The sequence below is a fragment of the Acomys minous genome (assembly GCF_964271855.1).
Source record: "Acomys minous genome assembly, chromosome: 4".
Taxonomy (NCBI): Eukaryota; Metazoa; Chordata; class Mammalia; order Rodentia; family Muridae; genus Acomys; species Acomys minous.
Window position 1 is genome coordinate 109388991 of NC_140486.1, and position 19687 is coordinate 109408677.

Sequence of the window (19687 nt, forward strand, 5' to 3'; positions counted from 1 at the left end):
TCCAGAAGACACTGAGACTCAAGTGGACCCAGCTCCTGCGTCTGCAACTGTCATAGCTTCTCTCTAGCTACCCGCTTCAGTCTGGCCCCACATTCCCGTCTGACCCTGAACCGTTCTTCCCCAACACCAACTGCCTACAGTTCTCAAAATTCTGTTTCTTTTACAACACTCCATAAAAATAAAGCAGTTATCTAAAGGGAGTTTGCACAAAAGACACACTCCGTCCTTCTTTTCCCCTTCACACTACATTAACACCACCACTTTCAAGGGTTCTCTTAAAGGCTCGCGGCTCATGCTCCAAAGCTCCCGCTCTGTAAATGGACAGTGAGGGCAGTCTCAGCAAATCCAAATGATGACTGCTCACTTCAGAAGGGCCTCATTTGATGACACCACAGTCTATTGTTTTAAAACAGACCCCATTGAAGCAATGCCTCTTGACAGTTTACCATGCCACTCCTGCTTTGCAATCATTCGTGGCAGAGGGCTAGGGGTCGTCTAACCTTGGCAGCCACAGGGACTACGTGGTGAGTGTGAAAACCCACTCAGGGATGGCTCACCTGTGAATCCTGGTGCGCAGATGCACGTGCCGTTCAGGCCCTCGCTGTCGCAGGTACCTCCGTTCAGACAGCTGATGTTAGCACAGGGGTCCTTGTACAGTTCGCAGTGTGTGCCTGCAGAGAAGCAAACAAGAAAGCGTGACTCATGGAGTACTTTCCAGTTCTTTCACGAGCGTGTGACAGGCCTGAGGTAGGTTCATGGTGTGTATGTGTGCATATGTTTGCACTTATGTGTATATGTGTCATGTATCCGTGTGCATCTGTGTGCATGTCTATGTATGCATGTGTGTTGTGTATGTATCTGAGACATGTAAGTGCCTGTATGTGTATGTATGTATTTGTGTGGGTGTGGGTGCATGTCTGTGAATGCATGTGTGTGTGTGGTTTGTGTGTACACTTGTTTGGCATGTTTGTATGCATCTATATGTATGTGTGCTTGTATCTGCATCTGTTCTTGTATGTACATGAATTTGTGTGTGCCCATTCCTCACATTAGTATATCATGAAAATGTGCCTTACATTTAATCCCTGCCCGTGGGCTTTACTAAGATCTCATCTCCATTTTCTCTGCATATCCCAAAGCCTACGGCATAGAAAGCCTGAAAGTTAACATTTCTCAATGGTTGGCCCCCATACCCACACACATATGGGCAGCAGTAACTGACTTTAATGAGTTCCCAAAGCAGGGCTGCGGGGGGGGGGGGGCATGGAAAAAAGGAAGACATGAAGTTAGGTGGAAGGTATTTGGCAGATATGGGGAAATGGGGAAGGAGAAGGGTTTGTACATGATATTTCATTGTAGTATATATAGAATTCTCAGAGAACTTTTTTAAAATGTCAATGGCAAATTTTGAGTCTCCAAAAAGAAATAGAAAATAGTCGATAGCCTGAGAAACATTTCAACATTGTTGAATGACAACAATGCTGAAAATGAGGAGATGGATGTTTCCAGGAGTCCCAGATAAGGCGGGGGAGGGCGCGTTCTCCATGTTTGGACTTCACACTCAAAAGTAAATCAACAGATACTAAAGTTTCCAGGCGCCATGACAGCACGGGGCTCAAGCACTCTCTGTGTGCGTTATGCCTGATTTACTCCTCACTACCACACCTGGGAGACTCAGGCCCTCATCCCCCACCACAGAGGAGAAGCTGCCATCACAAGACAGTAAAAGAAAGGAGCTGGGGCTGGATTCCTCAGGGGATCCCTATTCAAAGGCTCTGCTTGCAGGAAAGTTTACTTCAGACCCAAACATGGAGTTCAAAGAAAAGGGATGCGGTCACTGAGATGGCTCAGCAGCTGAAGGTGCTTACTCCATGGCTGAGCATCATTCCCAGGACCCACAAGGGGGAAGGAGAGAATTGACTCCCATAAGCTACACACACACACACACACACACACACACATACACACACACACACACACACACACAGTAAATAAATAAATAAAACAAGGATTGTTTTAAATCCTTGACTAAAAATGGAAAACTTCACATATGTAAAAGGAAAACAGAGTATTTGTGTGTGTACATATAAATGTCTGAGATGAGGTTGGATTACTTCCAGAACAGACTGCTTTGATTTCTGCTTCAATTACCCCTCCCGCCTTTCTTTCTTAACAACAAATTTATATTATTTTGTAATTTAAAAATGAAAAACCCAGTGCTATTTGGGAGGTGGGATATCTTCTGGAAAGCCAGAGTACCAACTGGATGAACAGATTCCTTTCCCTCCCGTCCTCCTCCTCCCTTTTTCTGTCCCTCTCTCCTCTTCCCACATCCTTTAGAGTGAAAGAAAGCTTGCATTCTGATCTAGGCGAGAGCATGCTCCCTGATAGTCTCGAGAAAAATAAGCATAAAGCAAATAACAGTGCTATGATGTTGACTTCACGTGCAAACCACTTCCTTCTCCAGCTCATATTGCTCAAGTGGCTGCCACACCCCATGAGTCACCCAGCGGGCTCTGACATCTTGGTGACCTTTTCTCTCCTTTCTTTGTCACCGCCTTAATAAATGAGGCTCAAGAAAAGGGGGTGGGGGGGAGAAAAGCAGAACTTCCTGCCTATATCACACAAATACCCTACTTAAGCAGAGCATTTTAGGGCAGCGGCCCTTGCTTTCTGGGTCTACTTTGCCTGCCACATTCAAGCCCTGATCAGCATTATGCCTGGGGTTTTGCTCAAGTGTTTTTCAGATCTCAGCCTCCTCAGATCTCATGGCCTCAAGGCTGCAGGAAGCAGTCTCTCAGGACAGGACCTAACTCCCTCTGTCTCCTGGGCCATGAAGGGACTATTGCTGTCTTGGTAATATGAAATCTTCTTCCACAGCTGGGTGTTCTGGGTCTCTTCCTCAAGAGGCTGGGCTTGTAGCTCACCCTGCGATTGATCCCCAATATCACAGAAACCAGGCATACAATTGATCCCAAACATCAGAGAAACCAGGTGTGCTGGTACACACATGTAATCCCAGTACCCCAAAGTTGAAGGACAGAGAATCAAAAGCTTAAAGTCACCCTTGGCTCCATAACAAGTTCAAGACCCTGTCAGAGAGACAGAGACAGAGACAGAGACAGAGACAGAGACAGAGACAGAGACAGAGACAGAGATAGACAGACAGACAGACAGAGACAGAGCTTCCCCAAGGAAGATCACATCCATTTAATATCCAATACAAAATGATCAGCCCTGAAAACATATAAATACAAACAACATTATATGAGTTGATCAGGTTGTTTTTATATATTTGGAAACTATCTATATACAATTATATATTATATATAAACTATATATAATTTTATATATAAACAAAGAAGAAAGGAGACCATGAATCTGAAAGAAAGTAAGAGGAAGGTATGGGAGGGTCTGGAGGGAGAAGAGGGAAGAGAAAATAATGTAATTATAATCTTAAAAAATAAAAAAGTCAATTAAAAGAATGGGGTCAGGGGAGTCCTCTCTCATTCAAAATATTTATCTCAAAGACTGTAAGTTTCCATTGGGCAGATCAATGGAAACCAGACAACAAAAAGCTCATCTTTAATGCAAGGTAAAACCACCACCAAAGTTCAGGGAGAAGGTAGCAGACATGAACAACTACAAGGAAGCCATGCTCACTAGGCACCAAGCAATCCCTAGCCAGTGCAGCCAGGGAGAGAACTACACTCTCCAAGTAATGTTAAAATGCACATTGTGGGCCAAAATGTATTTGCCTATTTTCTATCTGTCTGTCTGCCTGCCTGCCTGCCTACCTGCTTGTTTATCTATCTATCATCTATTTTCTTTTTTTTTTCCATAATTTTTTTGCTGGCATAAGGTTATTGTATGATTCAAATGCTGATTTCTGTACCCCCTATATCTGGTGGCAATTCTTGTTCTGAGAATCTCCTACCTAAATGTTGTACAAACTCTGCTCCCCAATTGTCCCCCTGATATGTTAATAAGGCAGCTTAAAGCCAATTGCTGAGCAGGGGAGAAAATAGGGCTGGACTTCCTGCCAGCCAGGGGAGGAAGAGTTAGAAGAGGAAGCAGGGGATTCAACCGCAGGCAGAGGTGCAGGAAAGATGAGGAAGATTTAGCTGGAGCAAAAAAAAAAAAAAAATTATAAAATAAGTAGCTTGGGGATTTTGGTAAAGATGAGTCAGGATAACATAGTAGGTTAAGAACAGACTTAAACTGCTCAAGATTGTGTTGTAAAGCCTTGTAAACAAATATAAAAGAGTCTCAATTACTTATGTGATAGCTGGTCTAAGAGAGAAACTAAGAGAAACACAGAGTTATGTAAAAAAATAACTTTAACAAATTTTTATTGATTCTTTGTGAATTTCACATTATGCACCCCAATCCTATCATTTCCCAGTCCTTCCATGTCCTCCCTCTACACTTGCGACCTCCCCACCAAAAGAAAAAAAACGGAACATCTGTCTACGGAAGCTGCAGTATGAAGCAGTGTGCCACACAGTACATCCTTTCGCCCAAACAGCTTCACTAGCCATTGTTCATTGCAATGAGCCATTCGTCTGCTTTGAGGCCTCTGGCTTCTACTACACTATCAATACTAGACCCTCACCAAGACTCCTCTGGGATAGCCTGTTGTTGCCCTGTGTCATGGACACCCTGCCTGGACCCTTCACACCCTCCAGCAGCTCATAGATGGGGTAGGTGTTGGGGTGGGGCCAGCTCAAAGCCCTGGATATAGGCTTTAAGGTTTGTTTTGTTTTGTTTTGTTTCATTAAATTAGGGTCTCCCATAACCCAGGCTGGTTTCAAGCTCACTATAATGACCTTGAACTTCTGATCCTCCTGCCTCAACCTCCCAAGTCCTGGGATTCCAGCTGAACACCACCACACCCAGCAAATGGGTTCCCAGGCTTTGGAATGCCACATCCACAGACCTAAAATTCTCCAATGAGATATATTTAATAAAAACCCTCAAAACCATGAGTACATGATTGCAGTCTTTCAGGTTTTAGGGTTTATTTTCCTTTGGCAAACATTTTATTTACTTTCTTTTTCTTTCTTCTTCTTCTTCTTCTTCTTCTTCTTCTTCTTCTTCTTCTTCTTCTTCTTCTTCTTCTTCTTCTTTTTCCCCCCATAGATAAAGTAATCTGTTAACTGAGCATTTATTGAGAGACTTTTGGCAGCAAGGCTGGACAAAAGCTCATCTTAGCAGAAACATAATTCCTATGAACTGGGAAGGGCTCACAGCCCCGGGTGCATACTTTAGTCACTTGCATTTCTACAGTCTAAGTTGGTAAAGCCTCCTATTAAAAAAACACAGCCACATTGCCCAGTAGGTCGTTAGAACAGAGTCGCTTTGCACTGGAAACTAAATACAGACAGTAGGTGGCATGGTTACTCCTGACACGCACAGGTGCTTCCATTCACGCCTTCCTCTTGAGTTCTGGGGCCCACCTTCATGCCTTCCCCACCATTCCTCAGAGTGCTCACGGAATACTGTCATAGACATCCTGATCCTCTGACCAAACATGCCTGCCTTCACCCTTTCCTCAGCTCGATTTTGCCTAGCATAAGTGAACTCTTCAATCTAGTCCCAAGACAGACGCCCTTTCCCTATACAGCTGACCCTTGACTTTCCCAACGCAAAGCAGGCTTACACATTGTGTTGAGAGCTTGCTAAGGTTTCTATTGTCACAGAGCTCCGGTGTCAAACCCCAACGTATCAATTCACCTCCTTGATTTCCCCTCACATCTCTGAGCACCTTCAGAGCAGAGCATACGTCTTAGTTCGTGGAAGAGACTGCAGCTATGATACCATAAGTCTGTCCTCACAAAAAGGATGACAGCCAGCCAGTGGACTTTGGCTGACATGCAGGTGGGATTGCCAGAGGAATGAGATGTCGTTCCAAATTCTAAATGGGCCTCAAAAAAACATCCTATTTTGTCAGGGAAAACCTAAGTCTGAGGACTGACAAATGCATCACCCACTGGCAAGAGGCATGAGCATGCACAGTTATGAAACATGTTTAGTCTCAAACAAAAATAAACTACAATTCAGTCAAAAGTAATACTAATTTATACTTTTCATATTAAGGGATGGACAATCATATTTCTGGGAATTTTTTTCTATTCCAACAGGGCTCTTTTCTGAATTTAGTTTTAAGAATGATCTGGAGTGCTAAAGAGCAATGTGCCAATTGTATTTCTCTGTGGTCCCAAATTGGCTACAACTAGTATTTGAAAGCTGAAAATCATTTATTTCTATCTCCCAGAAAAGTAAACTAGGTAAAGACAATGGATTAAAAATACTCCTGGAGGACTGTTGTGTGTTACGGTTTCGTTGCTGTTGTTTTCTGCCTTGCAATGCTAAGGATTGAATCTAGGACCCCCAGACTTGCTAGGCAACCTCTGCATGCCTGGGTCGCGTGCCCCACCTCAGATGCGTTCCTTGTGCTTTGTGATGTCATCCTACTTCATTCAAAGTCCACTCTCCCCTTGAAGACTTTCCTAGCTTTCCAGTTGTTGCTGAGCTCATCATCTTCCAGACCATTCCAGAAGCTACAATAGCCTTATCATTCCTTGAGCACGCAGCTAGGCCTGGTCTCCTAGCGAAGTGATGGACAGAGCTGGAGACGCTTGGACTCTATGGACGTCTGCATAAATCAGAGTGCAGGAGAAGCACACAAAATCCCCAGCACTCTCTGTTCACTCTTTAAGTAGCATGTAACAAAAGACACAGCTTTATCCAGAAAAAAAAATATATATATATCATTCCTTCAATAAAAGTACGATGTAACCAAACCTCTAACCTGGTGATATAATTTCTGGGATAGTACCCACTCCTCCCTCCTCCCCCAAAATCCTCAGAAGGCATAAAAGTTACGTGGACAGAAACATTCATGGTAGAATCATTTGTCACAGTGCCACGTCAGACGAGCTAAGCCTCCAGACGAGCTGAGTAACAAAGGGATTGGCAAACACTCCTTCACAGAAACATTACACAGCCACTTAGAATAAAACCAGCAAGACGTCCTAGCAATGTGCAAACCACGTACAGCATCATGCTGTGTGCCAGCACAATACAAAATCACAAGTACGTTCGATTATTACTGTGAAAATGTGGGTGTTTCAAATGGAAATGACTACAACTCTTGATTGCTTTTGGATGTTATGAAACTATGAACATTTTTAATCACCGGTATGCTATTTTCATAATTGAAATCGGAAAGGTTTTTTTTTTCTAACCTTTGTCACCAAGAATCCCAAAAAAAGTATTGGCTGATCATTAAGTTTATTCTGCTAAAAGAAATAAAAATGAATGCAGTGTGAAGCTATACCTTGGCTTTGTGACACTCTGAGGCTATGAATATTAAGTTCCCCTTGCATTCACAGGGAATCTTCGTTTAAGAGCTGGGCATTATGGTTGCAGACAATGGTTTCTGGGTCATGATCCAGTTTGGGCTGTCTGCCCTTTTTTTTTTAAGTCAATATATTTATTTTTATTTTTGTTTTTTAAATTTTAATTTATGATAATTTATTCAGATTACATCCTGAATGTTATCCCCTTACTTGTATCTTCCCGCTCCCCCCTCCCTTCCTCCCTTTTTCTCCCTATTCCCCTCCCCTAGACCTCTGACAGAAGGGGACCTCCTCCTCCACCATATGACCTCAGACTATCAGGTCTCATCCAGATAGCCTGCTTCCCCTTCCTCTGTGTGCCAACCCGCCCTACTCTCTACCAAGGGGAAATGATGAAATTGGAGGCACCAGACTTCATGTCAGAGGCAGTCCCCACTCTTCCCACAACTGTGGTGAATGAGATGCCCATTGGCTAGATCTGAACAGGGGGACTAGGTTTACTGCATGCAGTGTCCTTGGTTGGTACAATGGTTTGCGCAAGTTCCCTGTGTCTGCCCATTCTTATACCAGAAACATGAATGCTGTAGTACTTGTAGCGTTGTGATAGGTTTTTAGACCTGCAGAAGTTCTTCTGCTTCCCTTTTCAAACATACTTAGCTATATTTGTACAATTTCATGTTACCCTCGTGCCCTATAGACAGTAACGTTAATGTATTGTACCAAAAATATTACCACTTAAAAAGCACATAGGGTACGAAGTTAAAGACCAGCCACCAGCTATTTAAATTTTATCTCAAATAGCTAGTAGTTAACACTGGTATCTGCCAATCTGAGATGCTTACTCTACCACTTGCAAGAACACCAGTGGCCGAAATACTGAGCCATCTTGGCAGTCTATTTAAACATGTTTGTCACTAGGCAGAGCCAGGGAAACCCCAAAGAAGAGGGGGAGGAGGGATTGCAGGAGCCAGAGGGGTTGCGGACATGAGAAGACAGCCCACAGAATCAATTTAAGAGGGCTTATAGGGTCTCAGAGACTGAAGCAACAATCATGGACTCTTGTAAGCGCCTGCACTAGGTCCTCTGCATGTGTGTTACAGTTATGTAGCTTGGTGTTCTGGTGGTACTCCTAACACAGGGAGCGAGGGGGTCTCTGACTCTCTTTCCCTACTCTTAGGACCCTTTTCCTCCTACTGAGTTGCCTCATCCAGCCTTGATATGAGCATTTGTGCCCAGTCTTATTGTACCTCGTTATGCTGTGTTCAGTTGGTATCCCTGGGAGGCCTGCTCTTCTCTGAACAGAAATGGAGCAACAGTGGATTTGGGGAAGCAAGGAGGGGGCCCCCAGGAAGAGTGGAGGGAGAGGAAACTATGGTCGGGATGTATGAGATTAGTGGGTGAGAGGAGGATAAAAGAAAAGTAAATAAATAAACCAGGTATTTGCTTTTGAAAATGTTGAGTTTTATTTTTTCTCTCTTTGAGTACTTATAGGGTGTGACCAGCTGCCTCATTGTCTTGCCACCATGCTCGCTGTCCCTTGACTGGACTTCAGCCTCAAACCGCGAGCCAGAGTAAGCCCTTTCTTCCTTAACTTGCTTCTGTCATAGCTATTTTGTGACATCAAATAGGAAAGTAACTAATACAGACCAACTAGGACCAAAAAAAAAAAAACCAGAGCAGTCTCTACGATAAAGCTGACTGTGTACTGCTTAAGCTTTTGAAGCTGGTCTGCAAGATGACTGCGGAAGAGATTGGGATTTGGGGCTGGCAAAGCTGTGGAAGGCTATGAACAGACTTCATCAGGCCATTCTGGCAGGAGTTTAGAGGACCAGAATATGAAAGTGTGGACCATGGAGGCTGGCTCATGAGATTCTGGGGATAGGTACAAGGACTCTATCAGGAACACTAGCTCTCTAATCAAGTCATATTATATTCTGATAAACAATCTGGCCGCATCATTTCTATGTCCTGGGGACCCGAGGGAGACTAATTTCTAAAATTAGTGGCTTCATTTGTTTGGCAGAGAAAAATTCCAGGATAGGATAGTTTTCAGGCTACAGTAGGTGTGCCTACTTACTCCTCTTACCCCACCACCCATGGAGAGCTGTCCCTTGTGAAAAATGCAAATTTGGTTGAAAGACATGAGCTAAACACCAAATACCATGGAAGGGAAGGTGCCCTGCTCAACAACCATTGCCTGTGAAAGATGATTATGTAACTGTGGTCCAAGTGGGGGCCAGGCTTCATCCTAAGCTGACGGGGCTTCGCAGCACCAACTGCATGGCACTGGTTCTGCAGGTATGGATGAAAGATTGAGGGGTTTGTGGAGTTTGAGACCAAAGTCCCAGAGAGCCTTAACACCAAGGCAATATGTGACAGGGCTGGAGTTCCTGCAAGGAGTCCCTGAGAGGCCACTGCATGAAGCTGTGAAGGTGAAGCATGAATTGGCATTGTAAGGCATTTGGCTCCAGCAACAAGAAAGGTAATTAATGTGCTATCTGATCTTGGGGAAGGAGGCCTTTAACATATGTGTGTGATTCCTCCACCTCACAGAGACTTGATTAAAAAATAAATAGAACTTTATTGGGCTGTTTGGATCCCCGCCCTTCATGAGCCCCTGTGATCTGCCCTCCCCCCACCTGCCCCTCATTATTCCCTCCCCTTGAACATGAACTTTTACTCCAGATCATATTGAGAAGCTTTTAAAGCCACGTTTAAAGCTCCCACTCAGCTAACTTGGAAAGCTCACCCTAAGTGGGCCTATCCTGCCACGGAGGCCAGTGAGGGGATGCAGGCCTTTGTCGATATTAAGAATCGGGAGCAACAAAGAAGTAGCAAGCTGCCATGAATTCTACAGCCAGAAGGAAGGATGCTAATTCTGCCCAGCCCTGAGGGTCCTCACGAAGTTATCCCTCTGGGTTCCGGGCTTAGCTCAGAGCTCAGGCTGTTCCTTACATGGTAGCTGAGGGACCCCCGGGCATGGCACCCCTTAAGCCATGCCTGGACTGACAGAACTAATACATATTCAAAGCTGTGTCCTAAGCCACTGGTGTATTGTAAGCCTCTGTGTGGCAGCAGCTAGCTAATGTAGCAGTTTCACCTATTTTAAGAGACTTTCTTCACCATTAAATTATCACAGTCACATTGCTCTCATCCATCTGGGTCACTCCCTGCATTTAAATCCGTCTTCCCACAGCCCTCCTGTTCTTCCTCTTCCACTATCTAAATGTCTCCTGAGGACACTTCTTACAAACACAGTCCCAAAGAGGGTACGTGATATCATGGTTTCTGAATGCTTGAATGCACCAGTGACTTCTCACTTTTATGCATGTGTATATGTATGTGTGCATGTCAGGGGGTGCAGGTGCAGGTGCACATGTGTGTGTGTGTGCGTGCGGAAGCCAGGGGATAACCTCATTCAAGATGAAGTCTCTCATTAGCCTGGAGTTCACCAAATAGGCTAGACTGGCTGCCCTGTGAGCCCCAGAGATGGCCCTGTTTCTGCTTCCCCGGGAATATGATTACAGGTGTTTTTAATGTGCGCTCTAGAGATTGAACTCAGGTCCTTGCAACTGAACTGTCTTTCCTTTGTCCTCAAATTCAGGAGCTCCTCTGACCCCCAGTCCTTTACCATTCCCAACATGGCTGCCGTGATGCCTACTCTCCCACACATAGTCAGGATACATCTGCTTAATGAATTCACTATGAGAACTGTCCCATAAACCAAAGAACGTTGTCCTTGTTTGAAGCCTACTGCCCATACCAATTCTATGACTGAAGGATATGGAAATCTCCATAAACTCACTGTTTGTACTTTACACAGAGAAAACCAAAGTCCACTGGGGAGCTTTGAGCTCTGCAGGCCTGTGGCACCATTAAGATGAGCTAATTAGGCCACCAGATTCATTGGGGTTTTTTTGTTTTGTTTTGTTTTGTCTTTTTTTTTTTTTTTTTTTTTTTTACTCTTCTAGAATCAGATGAACTTTCCTCTTTCTCCATTCTCTGATAGAACCCAAGCTGAGAAGCCACAAAGATAAGAAGAAAAAAAAAAAGGATGCATTTTGGTTGTCACTGGGTACCCCATTCCAAATGGTACAGCAGATAATCCTGGGTGTAAAGGTGTAAAGGCCTGTCCCAGCTTTAACAGGTGTACCCACGGCCCTCTCTGAGTGTGCCAGTCCTAGAAGCTTTCCAGAAAGATCATAAAATAGAGGAGGGTCCATGAGAGAGAAGCAGGAAGAGGCAGATGGAGGCTGGCAAGCAAGCAGTGAAAGGAGTTGGAAGGTTAAGGGAAAATGGATATAAATAGATCCACACAAGTATTTTAAAAATCCAAAGCCAGCCCTGGTGTCCTGGCTCAGGGAACTGTGCAACAGCTAGCGAGTGGCTCTCACGGCGCAGCTGCTGTGAGCCGTGGCTTGCTAACTTGAGCATCTGGGCTTTCCTGAAACCACACCATTCACACAGCAGGGCTAGAGGCCAACTTAAAAGCAGGGAAAAGGGCTTTAGGAAATGAGCCACCCTGGCCAGCCCATGACGGATAACATTCCCATCTGCCTTGTTGGTAGGATTCAGTGAGTTAATGCACATGCATGCTTAGGATGTGGTCCATGTGTCCACTAGAACAACCCCATCAAAGTCAGCTGTTAGAGTGACATTAACAGGCAGCCAATCAGATGGGCCCTTGCCTCCCAACTAACTTGTTTATTAAGAACTCACTCTGCCAACACATGAGCCTCCACCGACTCCCAGGCATCCTGTTTTTACCCAGCAAGCCATGGAGAGCAACTCGCTTTCTTCTATTTTTGTTCTCAGCCATGGCCTTTGACCTGTCTCTGCCAGCACACCTAACAACCATTTCAGTTGTTTCTGCCTTATTACACATTCAACAGAGATGCAGGTAAGAAAAAGAAAAAAGACAGGGCAGGGGTTTCTCAGTTTATCAGGAGAAAGCCTGAGACCTACAAATGGGTCTCCCCAGACCCATCAACCACCCAAGCTGCAGTATTTGGTTTTGATTACAAATCCAAGCTCCAGTGGGAGCCTTACATACTAAGTTGAGAGTTCCTTGTGCACGCGCGCACGCGTGCGAGTGCGTGCGTGTGTGTGTGTGTGTGTGTGTGTGTGTGTGTGTGTGTGTGTGTGTGTGTGTGTGGTGTGGTCATTTAGAGCCAAGAAAGCATGAGAAAAGGCTCACCTTTGTATTCTGCCAGGCACACACACTCATAGCCATTGACGAGGTCCCTGCAGGTGGCAGCATTCAGGCAAGGAGCAGACAGGCACTCGTTGTACTCTTCTTCACAGTAGAGGCCATGGTAACCTGGGGACAGAAAAGTAGGCTCTTGTCACGTGCACCCCATAAAATCCTACACTCTGCTGATCTGAAAGGATCAAGTCAAAAGACGCAATGGGGTGGCGCAGGAAAGGTTTACCGGGCCTGGGTCCTTGGGCCGCCAATAGGAAGGTGACTTGTTGAGAGGCACAATTCTTCACCTATGCTTTCATGGCCCCAAGGCCACCTACTGGCCACTGGAGAAGTCAGTCACCAAATGTACCAACTCTAGCCATAAGGGAGACATTGAGGGTGGCAGCTTTTCCAGTACATGATGACAAGCAGCTCCTTTCAAGGACGATCTTTTTTTTTTTTCCACTATTCTCATTAGTAAGAAAAAATGTGTCTATGTGAGGAAATATTAAAGAAGAGAGTTTCCCAGCTGAGTATGGTGGCATATAACCTTTAGTCCCAGCACTCAGGGAGGCAGAGACAGGCAGTTTTCTATGAGTTCGAGGGTCAGCTTGGTCTACAAAGTGAGTCCAGGACAGCCAAGGCTACACAGACAGAGAAACCCTGTCTCAAGAAATAAAGAGGAAAAAGAAAGAAAGAACGAAAGGAAGGAAGGAAGGAAGGAAGGAAGGAAGGAATACGTCTCCCCGCCCTGCCCCACCCCCCAAATCCAAAGAGAAGTGAATTCAAAAGGGCTTAAGTGAAATTCGTGTTGAGATGTGGACTTGTTTTGATATTGTTTACTTGTTTGTTTAAAAACACAAATCCATATGTTATACGATTTCAAATTGTACTTAATTTTTTAGTTACTGGAGAATAATAGGAATAAAAAAAAGAAACCCAACACTTTTTATAAAGACAGCTTTCATGCTTCTATTCTGCAACACAGGTGCTCACCCTACAAGACAAGAAGACCCCACTCTCTCAGCTGAGGGATTATGCAGCTTCCGACTTTCAAAAGCATGTGCTATTGCCAATTTGCAGGGAAACCAGGCCATTTCTGTCTGGCTCTGTCCAAACAATGAGGACCATGTGAGTGCTTTCAAAATTCACTCAGCCTGTGTTTGTTCTGAATACAGATAAGCAGAAAAAACAAACCTTTGCACAAGCAGGAATTGGAACTGTCTGTTGTCCCCACCCTGTGCCCCAGCCTTTCTGACACGCAGAAGGCCGTCCGCTCAGAGTCCCGTTAGAACACACTAGTGTGCCCAGTGCTTTGCTTCTTGTGCCTACCTCCAAAAGTAGGTTAAGCTCATATTTGCATCATTAACAGAGCACTTTGCAACTGTGTTACCATCGCAGCTATTTTTGAACCACTTTCCACATTGAGGTGGTGATAACGGTCCCTTTGAGACAACCTTGACCTACCTCAAGGTTTTTCAACTCTTCCTCTACCTTGTCCTTTGCTCTGTAATCTCGGGGAAACATCTCCTGTGACTCTTTATCAGGTTATCTTCAGTCATCCAATCAAGAGAGTCATGGCTAACAGTGAGTTTGTCCAACAGAGGACACTTGGCACTTTGCTATGCTGGGGAGGGGTGTCATTACTGGCATCAATTGAGGAGGGCTGGCTCAGCATCCGACAGTACACAGGAAGAAAAGACTGGAGCAAAAGAGGCTTCAGCAGGCCCTAGCCTACAAGCCCAGGCTATTTTTGAAAATAAACTTTTATTGAAATGCTGCCACATCCATCTACATTGGCTGTTATCTGTTTCCACACTGTGACAGCAGAAACCCAGCAGCCTACCAACGGTAAGTAGTTACCGCCTGACTCTTCATGGAATAAGACAGCACCACTGCCTATGCGTTCTAATGTCATGTTCCACAAATCATTGCCAAGAGCTACAACGGATTTCCTAGTTGTTCTCTCCTCAACAGTTTTATAGTTTAACATCTAAGCCTTTAATCCAAGTTTCACTTGCTTCTTGTGTGTGGTATAAGATACTAGTACCGGCGGGCAAGTTTATGAAGGGATAGTCAATATCACTAATGATCAAGAAGGTAAAATTAAAACTACATTGAGAAACCACATCACATCTATTAGATCCTAATCTAATCTATTAGATCCTAATAGATGTGCTGTGTGGTCAAAGAAAGGAGAATAACAGAGAATTATAAGAGTTGTTGGTATTGAGAAGAAACTGGAACCTATTTTAGTTCTTTCTTGTTGCTATGATAAAATACTAGACAAAAACAACTTGAAAGAGAAAGGGTTTGCTTGGCTTATGATTCAAGGCTCATGACAAAATTCATCACTGCAGGTCAGTTATAGTGGTAGAGGCTGGGAGAACCTAGCAATACCCACAGTCAAGAGCAAAGAGCAACGAGTTAGCACACGCATGCCAGCGCTCAGCTTACCTTCTGCATTCTTACAAAACCCAGGAGCCCCTCCCTAGGGAATGGTGCCACCCACGGTAGGCAGGTCTTCACATCGTAATCCGTGTGATCGAGACAGCCATTGGCTAACCTGACTTAGACAATCTTTAACTGAGACTTTCTTCCTAGGTGATTCTAGACTGGGTTGACAATTAAACTTCACTACCACAGAACTCTTGTGCAACAGTGTTGGGAGCATAACATAGGATGGCTGCATGGAAAAGAATATGCAGGCTCTTAAAGGGTTTAAAAAATTTTTTAAAGATGCTGTATGATTAGGCCATCCCATTTCTCAGTACTTATCCATTAGAATTAAAAGCAGAACCTCAGGGAAATATTAGCACTTCTCCATCCTTCACAGCGTTATTCATAATGGCAACCCAAAAGATAGCAACAACCAAAACATCCACCAACATATGAGTGGCTAAAAAAAAAAAAAAATGTTCTGTGTCCACACAATAGAATGCTATGTGGGATATAAGGAAATTCTATCATTGGCTACAACATGGACCATCTAGACATCATGCTAGGTGTGAAAGAAGAACAAACTCTGCTCAGCCCTACAGCTAGAAGTCAAACTCACAGAAGCACGACACAGAATGATGGTTTCCAGGGGTGCGAGAAAGGGAAACTGGGAAGTGCTGGCCAGTGTGCAGTGCATTTCAGTGAATAGAGTCTAAGGATGTGCTGCATGGCCACGTGTAGGTTGCTTGCATATACAAAGCCCTGGGTTTAATCCAGCACCTACAAAAAGGACCTGTATGCTGATGTGAGAGACTGACCTGGTTAGTACTATTACAAGTGTTTGCTCTCCCAGTAGATCTTTTATCAGTCATGAAGGACCATATATGGCTCTACATGCTCCCTTGCTGTCTAAAGTGAGGTGTCATTTGCACCGACAAAAACCCAAAGCATGTTTCATAAAATTATCCATAATCCCTTTGTAATTTGCAAATAGCACCATGATCTGCCAGTAGCATCGTGAAAAGCAAACGTGCCAGTTAGTCTACATTTATAATCAAGCTGCTGGTGGTTTTCTTCCTTGCCCGGGTGGGGGTGGGGGTAAAGGTTTCATATTCTAAAATTGTTTCTTCAGAGACAGTAACATTTAAATGCCTTTACAGAAATGTCAAAGCACCCTTTACACTAGTTGCCAAGGAGCCCTAAATTGTACTGCTTGAATTAAAAGGCATTCCTTCCAAAAGAGAAGGGCTCTGAGAAATGAGGCAGGCCACCTCCCGCTGATAATTAATTCAGGCAAACAAATTAGGCCAGGGCAGTTAGCCCAGAGTCTGAAAACTTAGGCTAGTTGGAGGAATTTAAAAAAAAAAAAAAAAAAAAAGAGGTTGAGCTGTGGTTCCATGCTGCACAAGCATAGTGACCTGAGTTCAGATCCTTGCACCCACATTTTTATAAAAAAGCCCAGTGTGGCAGTGTACACTTGTGATCTCAGCACTTTGGGGGAGGGCAGCCAGGAGCTTGACTGGGGCTTGTTGACAACCAGCCTACTTCCAGGCTCAGTGAGAGTCCTGTCTCAGGGAAGTAAAGCAGGGAGTGACAAAGTAGAGTGCCGGGGATCTGAACTCAGGTCCTCAAGTATATGCAGCAAGTACATTTATTTCCAACAGAGCCATCTCCTCAGCCTTGCAGCGTGAAGTCACTACCCCACACCCACTTGGCTGGTCTCCACCTTATGGTCTGGAACTGCCTGAGATCGTCAAGTGAGTCCTTCCCACTTCTTCCCCTACTAGAACAGAACCGTGAAGGCTGAGGCGCTAGCTGCAATGCTCACAACCACGCCACCAGCCTCTTGGATGGGATATCCTAAGAGGTTGACTGGCTCCAAAACCCTTGCGACAGCGCACATGTGCCTATGACATTCCAAGAGCCTCCCCGGGTGGGGGGGCCCAGATACAAAGCTACATCACAAGGTTCTACCTGTAAGGGTCTCAAAGTCCAGTAGCAAGTTGGTAGACCATTTAGGAAGGATTAAGAGGTGTGGTCTTGGAGGAGGTGTGTCACTGAGGGTGGGCTTTGAGATCTCTGCCCACCTCATGCCTGAGGATCAGGATGCAGGCTCTCAGCTACTGCTCCAGTACCAAGCCTGCCTGCTACCATGCTCCCCGCCCATCCCCCCAGCATGACAGTCATGGACCGATCTTGGGAAATGGTAAGCAAGCCCCAAATAAATGCTTTATGTTATAGGCTACCTTGGCCGTGGTGTCTCTTCACAGCAATAGAACGGGAATGAAGACAGGCCCTTTCTGTGTTGTTGTTGTTGTTGTTTCTTTGTCAACCAAAAGGAAGTATGCAGCTGAGTTAGGAGGCTGCTTCGTCTAGCATGCATAAGGCCCGACATTCTGTTCCCCAGCACCACCTGAACCAGCTGGGGTGGTGCACACCGACAATCCAGCACTGGAGAGGCAGAGGCAGGAGGATGAGAAGTCCAAAGGCAGTCTCAGCTACACAGTGAGTTCAAGGCCAGCCTAGGCCTAATGAAACACTGTCCCCAAAACAGCAAGGAACATAACTAGTCCCAATTTACAGAGGAGAAATCAAGAGTCATAGGGGTAAAGAAAATTGGTCGTGGCCATGCAGTAAATGCTATGTGCTCTTCCTACTTCCCTATGTTGTGCTTCCCAAAGCACATTGCCTGGTGCGTCTATCCGCTAGGACAGTCATAACAAAACAACACAGGATGGACTGATTAAGTAAGAGAAAATTAATTCTCACGGTTCTGCAGAATGGAGTTCAAGAGCAAGGGAGTCAGGTTGACCTGTCCTTAGCTGGCAGACAATCACCTCTGGCTGTGTCCTCGCATGCCCTGTCCTCTGCCTGTGAACACTGCTGGGGTATTTCACTAGAGCTACTATGTTACAACTTTGCCCTTGGGACTTTGTTGAACGTTAGTAACACGTGTGTGTGTGTGTGTGTGTGTGTGTGTGTGTGTGTGTGTGTGTGTGTGTGTGTTCATGTATTTTTTAAAAAAGATTTATGCATTTATTATGTATACAATGTTCTGCCTGCACATATACCCGCAGGCCAGAAGAGGGCACTGGATCTCATTATAGAAGCTTATGAGCCACCATGTGGTTGCTGGGAACTGAACTCAGGACCTTTGGAACAGCAGTCAATGCTCTTAACCTCTAAGCCGTTTCTCCAGCCTGTGTCCATGTATATTAAGAGTGCACATGTTTGTATATGTGTGAAGAGGCCAGAGGGCAACCTCAGATGTCATTTCTCAGTGCTGTTCACCTTGATTTTTGAGATGCGGTTGCCTGACTGGCCGTAAAGTCCCAAGGATCCATCTGTCTCACCTCCCTAGCTCTGTGTGACCCATCAGTTAGGTTCTAAGCATCAAGCTCAGCTCCTGCTGTTGCCACAGCAAGCATTTCACATGTGAGCTGTCTCCCCAGCTCCCTTAGTCACCCCCTTAAGGATCCTGTCTCCATAGACAATCACACTGGAGCCAGGGCTTCAAACCATGAATCAGGGGAGGGATATGGCTCGGTCCACAGCACCCCACTCCGGGGTTCTTATGTATGTCTCTGCAGTACTCTCCCTTTATCTCAAGTTTTAGTTTTTGCACTTTCATTGGCCAACAGTAAATTGTGGCCTGAAAACTTGACATGAAAAGTTACAGAAATAAACTATCTATAATTTATAAAGTCACACGCCCTTTTCAGTAGCGTGATAAAGTCCTGCACCATCTCTCTCCATCCTCTGTGGGACATGAATCATGCCAGTGTATCCATGTACCCCATAATATGGCCTGACCTCTGCATCTACAGGTTGCTCATCCAGGGACTCTGCCTACCACAGTTAAACACTATTTGGAAGAAAAGCTGTATTTGGCTGAACATACACAGAACTATTTTCTTGTTATACTCCCTAAGTAATACAACAAAACAACTATTTACCTAGTGTCTATGTAATATTAGGAATTATAAAGCATCTAGAGATGGTTTAAATATGCATAAGGAACTATCTAGATTGTGTGTGACTACAATATAATTTTCTATAAGAGACTTGGGCATCGCCAGGTCTTGGATGATATGTGTATGCTGTAGACACCAGAGAATGACCATTTAGAAAGAGCTTGGTACATTGTGTCACATCATCCACTGGGGAGCTGAAATATATACACCTGTAGCTGGGGGGGGGGCAGAAAATAGGAGACTGTATTGCTATTTTGGAGCCTAGCATGTTTCATTGTTGGGTACTTTCCTATGAACTTGGCTGTCAGGCATGCCCCTGACTTCTGCTCCCTGGATTTCAGCAGCATCCTTACTCCAGATGTGATGACCAAAGTGTTTCTACTCATTGGATGATGGGCAGAGTTTTTTATTTATGTATATGAGTGCTGTATCCACATATATACCTGCAGGCAAGAAGAGGACATCAGATCTCATTATAGATGGTTGTGAGCCACCATGTGGGTGCTGAGAATTAAACTCAGGACCTCTGGAAGAGTAGCCAGTGCTCTTAACCACTGAGCCATCTCTCCAACCCTCAGAAAATTGCTTTGAGAATCACCATCCTAGATTATTTATGGTGAGAATGACTTGAAAGGAACTGAGGACATGAGGTGTTCAGATTGTTGCAAAGAGTGAACATGGAATTATGAGAAAAAGAGATTTAGCAGCAGTCCTCAAATTTCATC

The 19687-nt window shown here is 44.7% G+C and overlaps 1 protein-coding gene across 1 annotated transcript in view; it reads right to left on the reverse strand.

Annotated features, from left to right (window-relative positions):
* Positions 1 to 19687, reverse strand: part of DNER (delta/notch like EGF repeat containing) — a 274139-nt gene that overhangs the window by 25314 nt on the left and 229138 nt on the right. The window contains exons 9-10 of the mRNA XM_084779181.1: positions 12562 to 12684; positions 558 to 671 (exon numbers count right to left, since the gene is read on the reverse strand). Of these exons, the coding sequence (XP_084635307.1) occupies positions 558 to 671; positions 12562 to 12684 (237 nt within the window). The remainder of the gene's footprint in view (positions 1 to 557; positions 672 to 12561; positions 12685 to 19687) is intronic.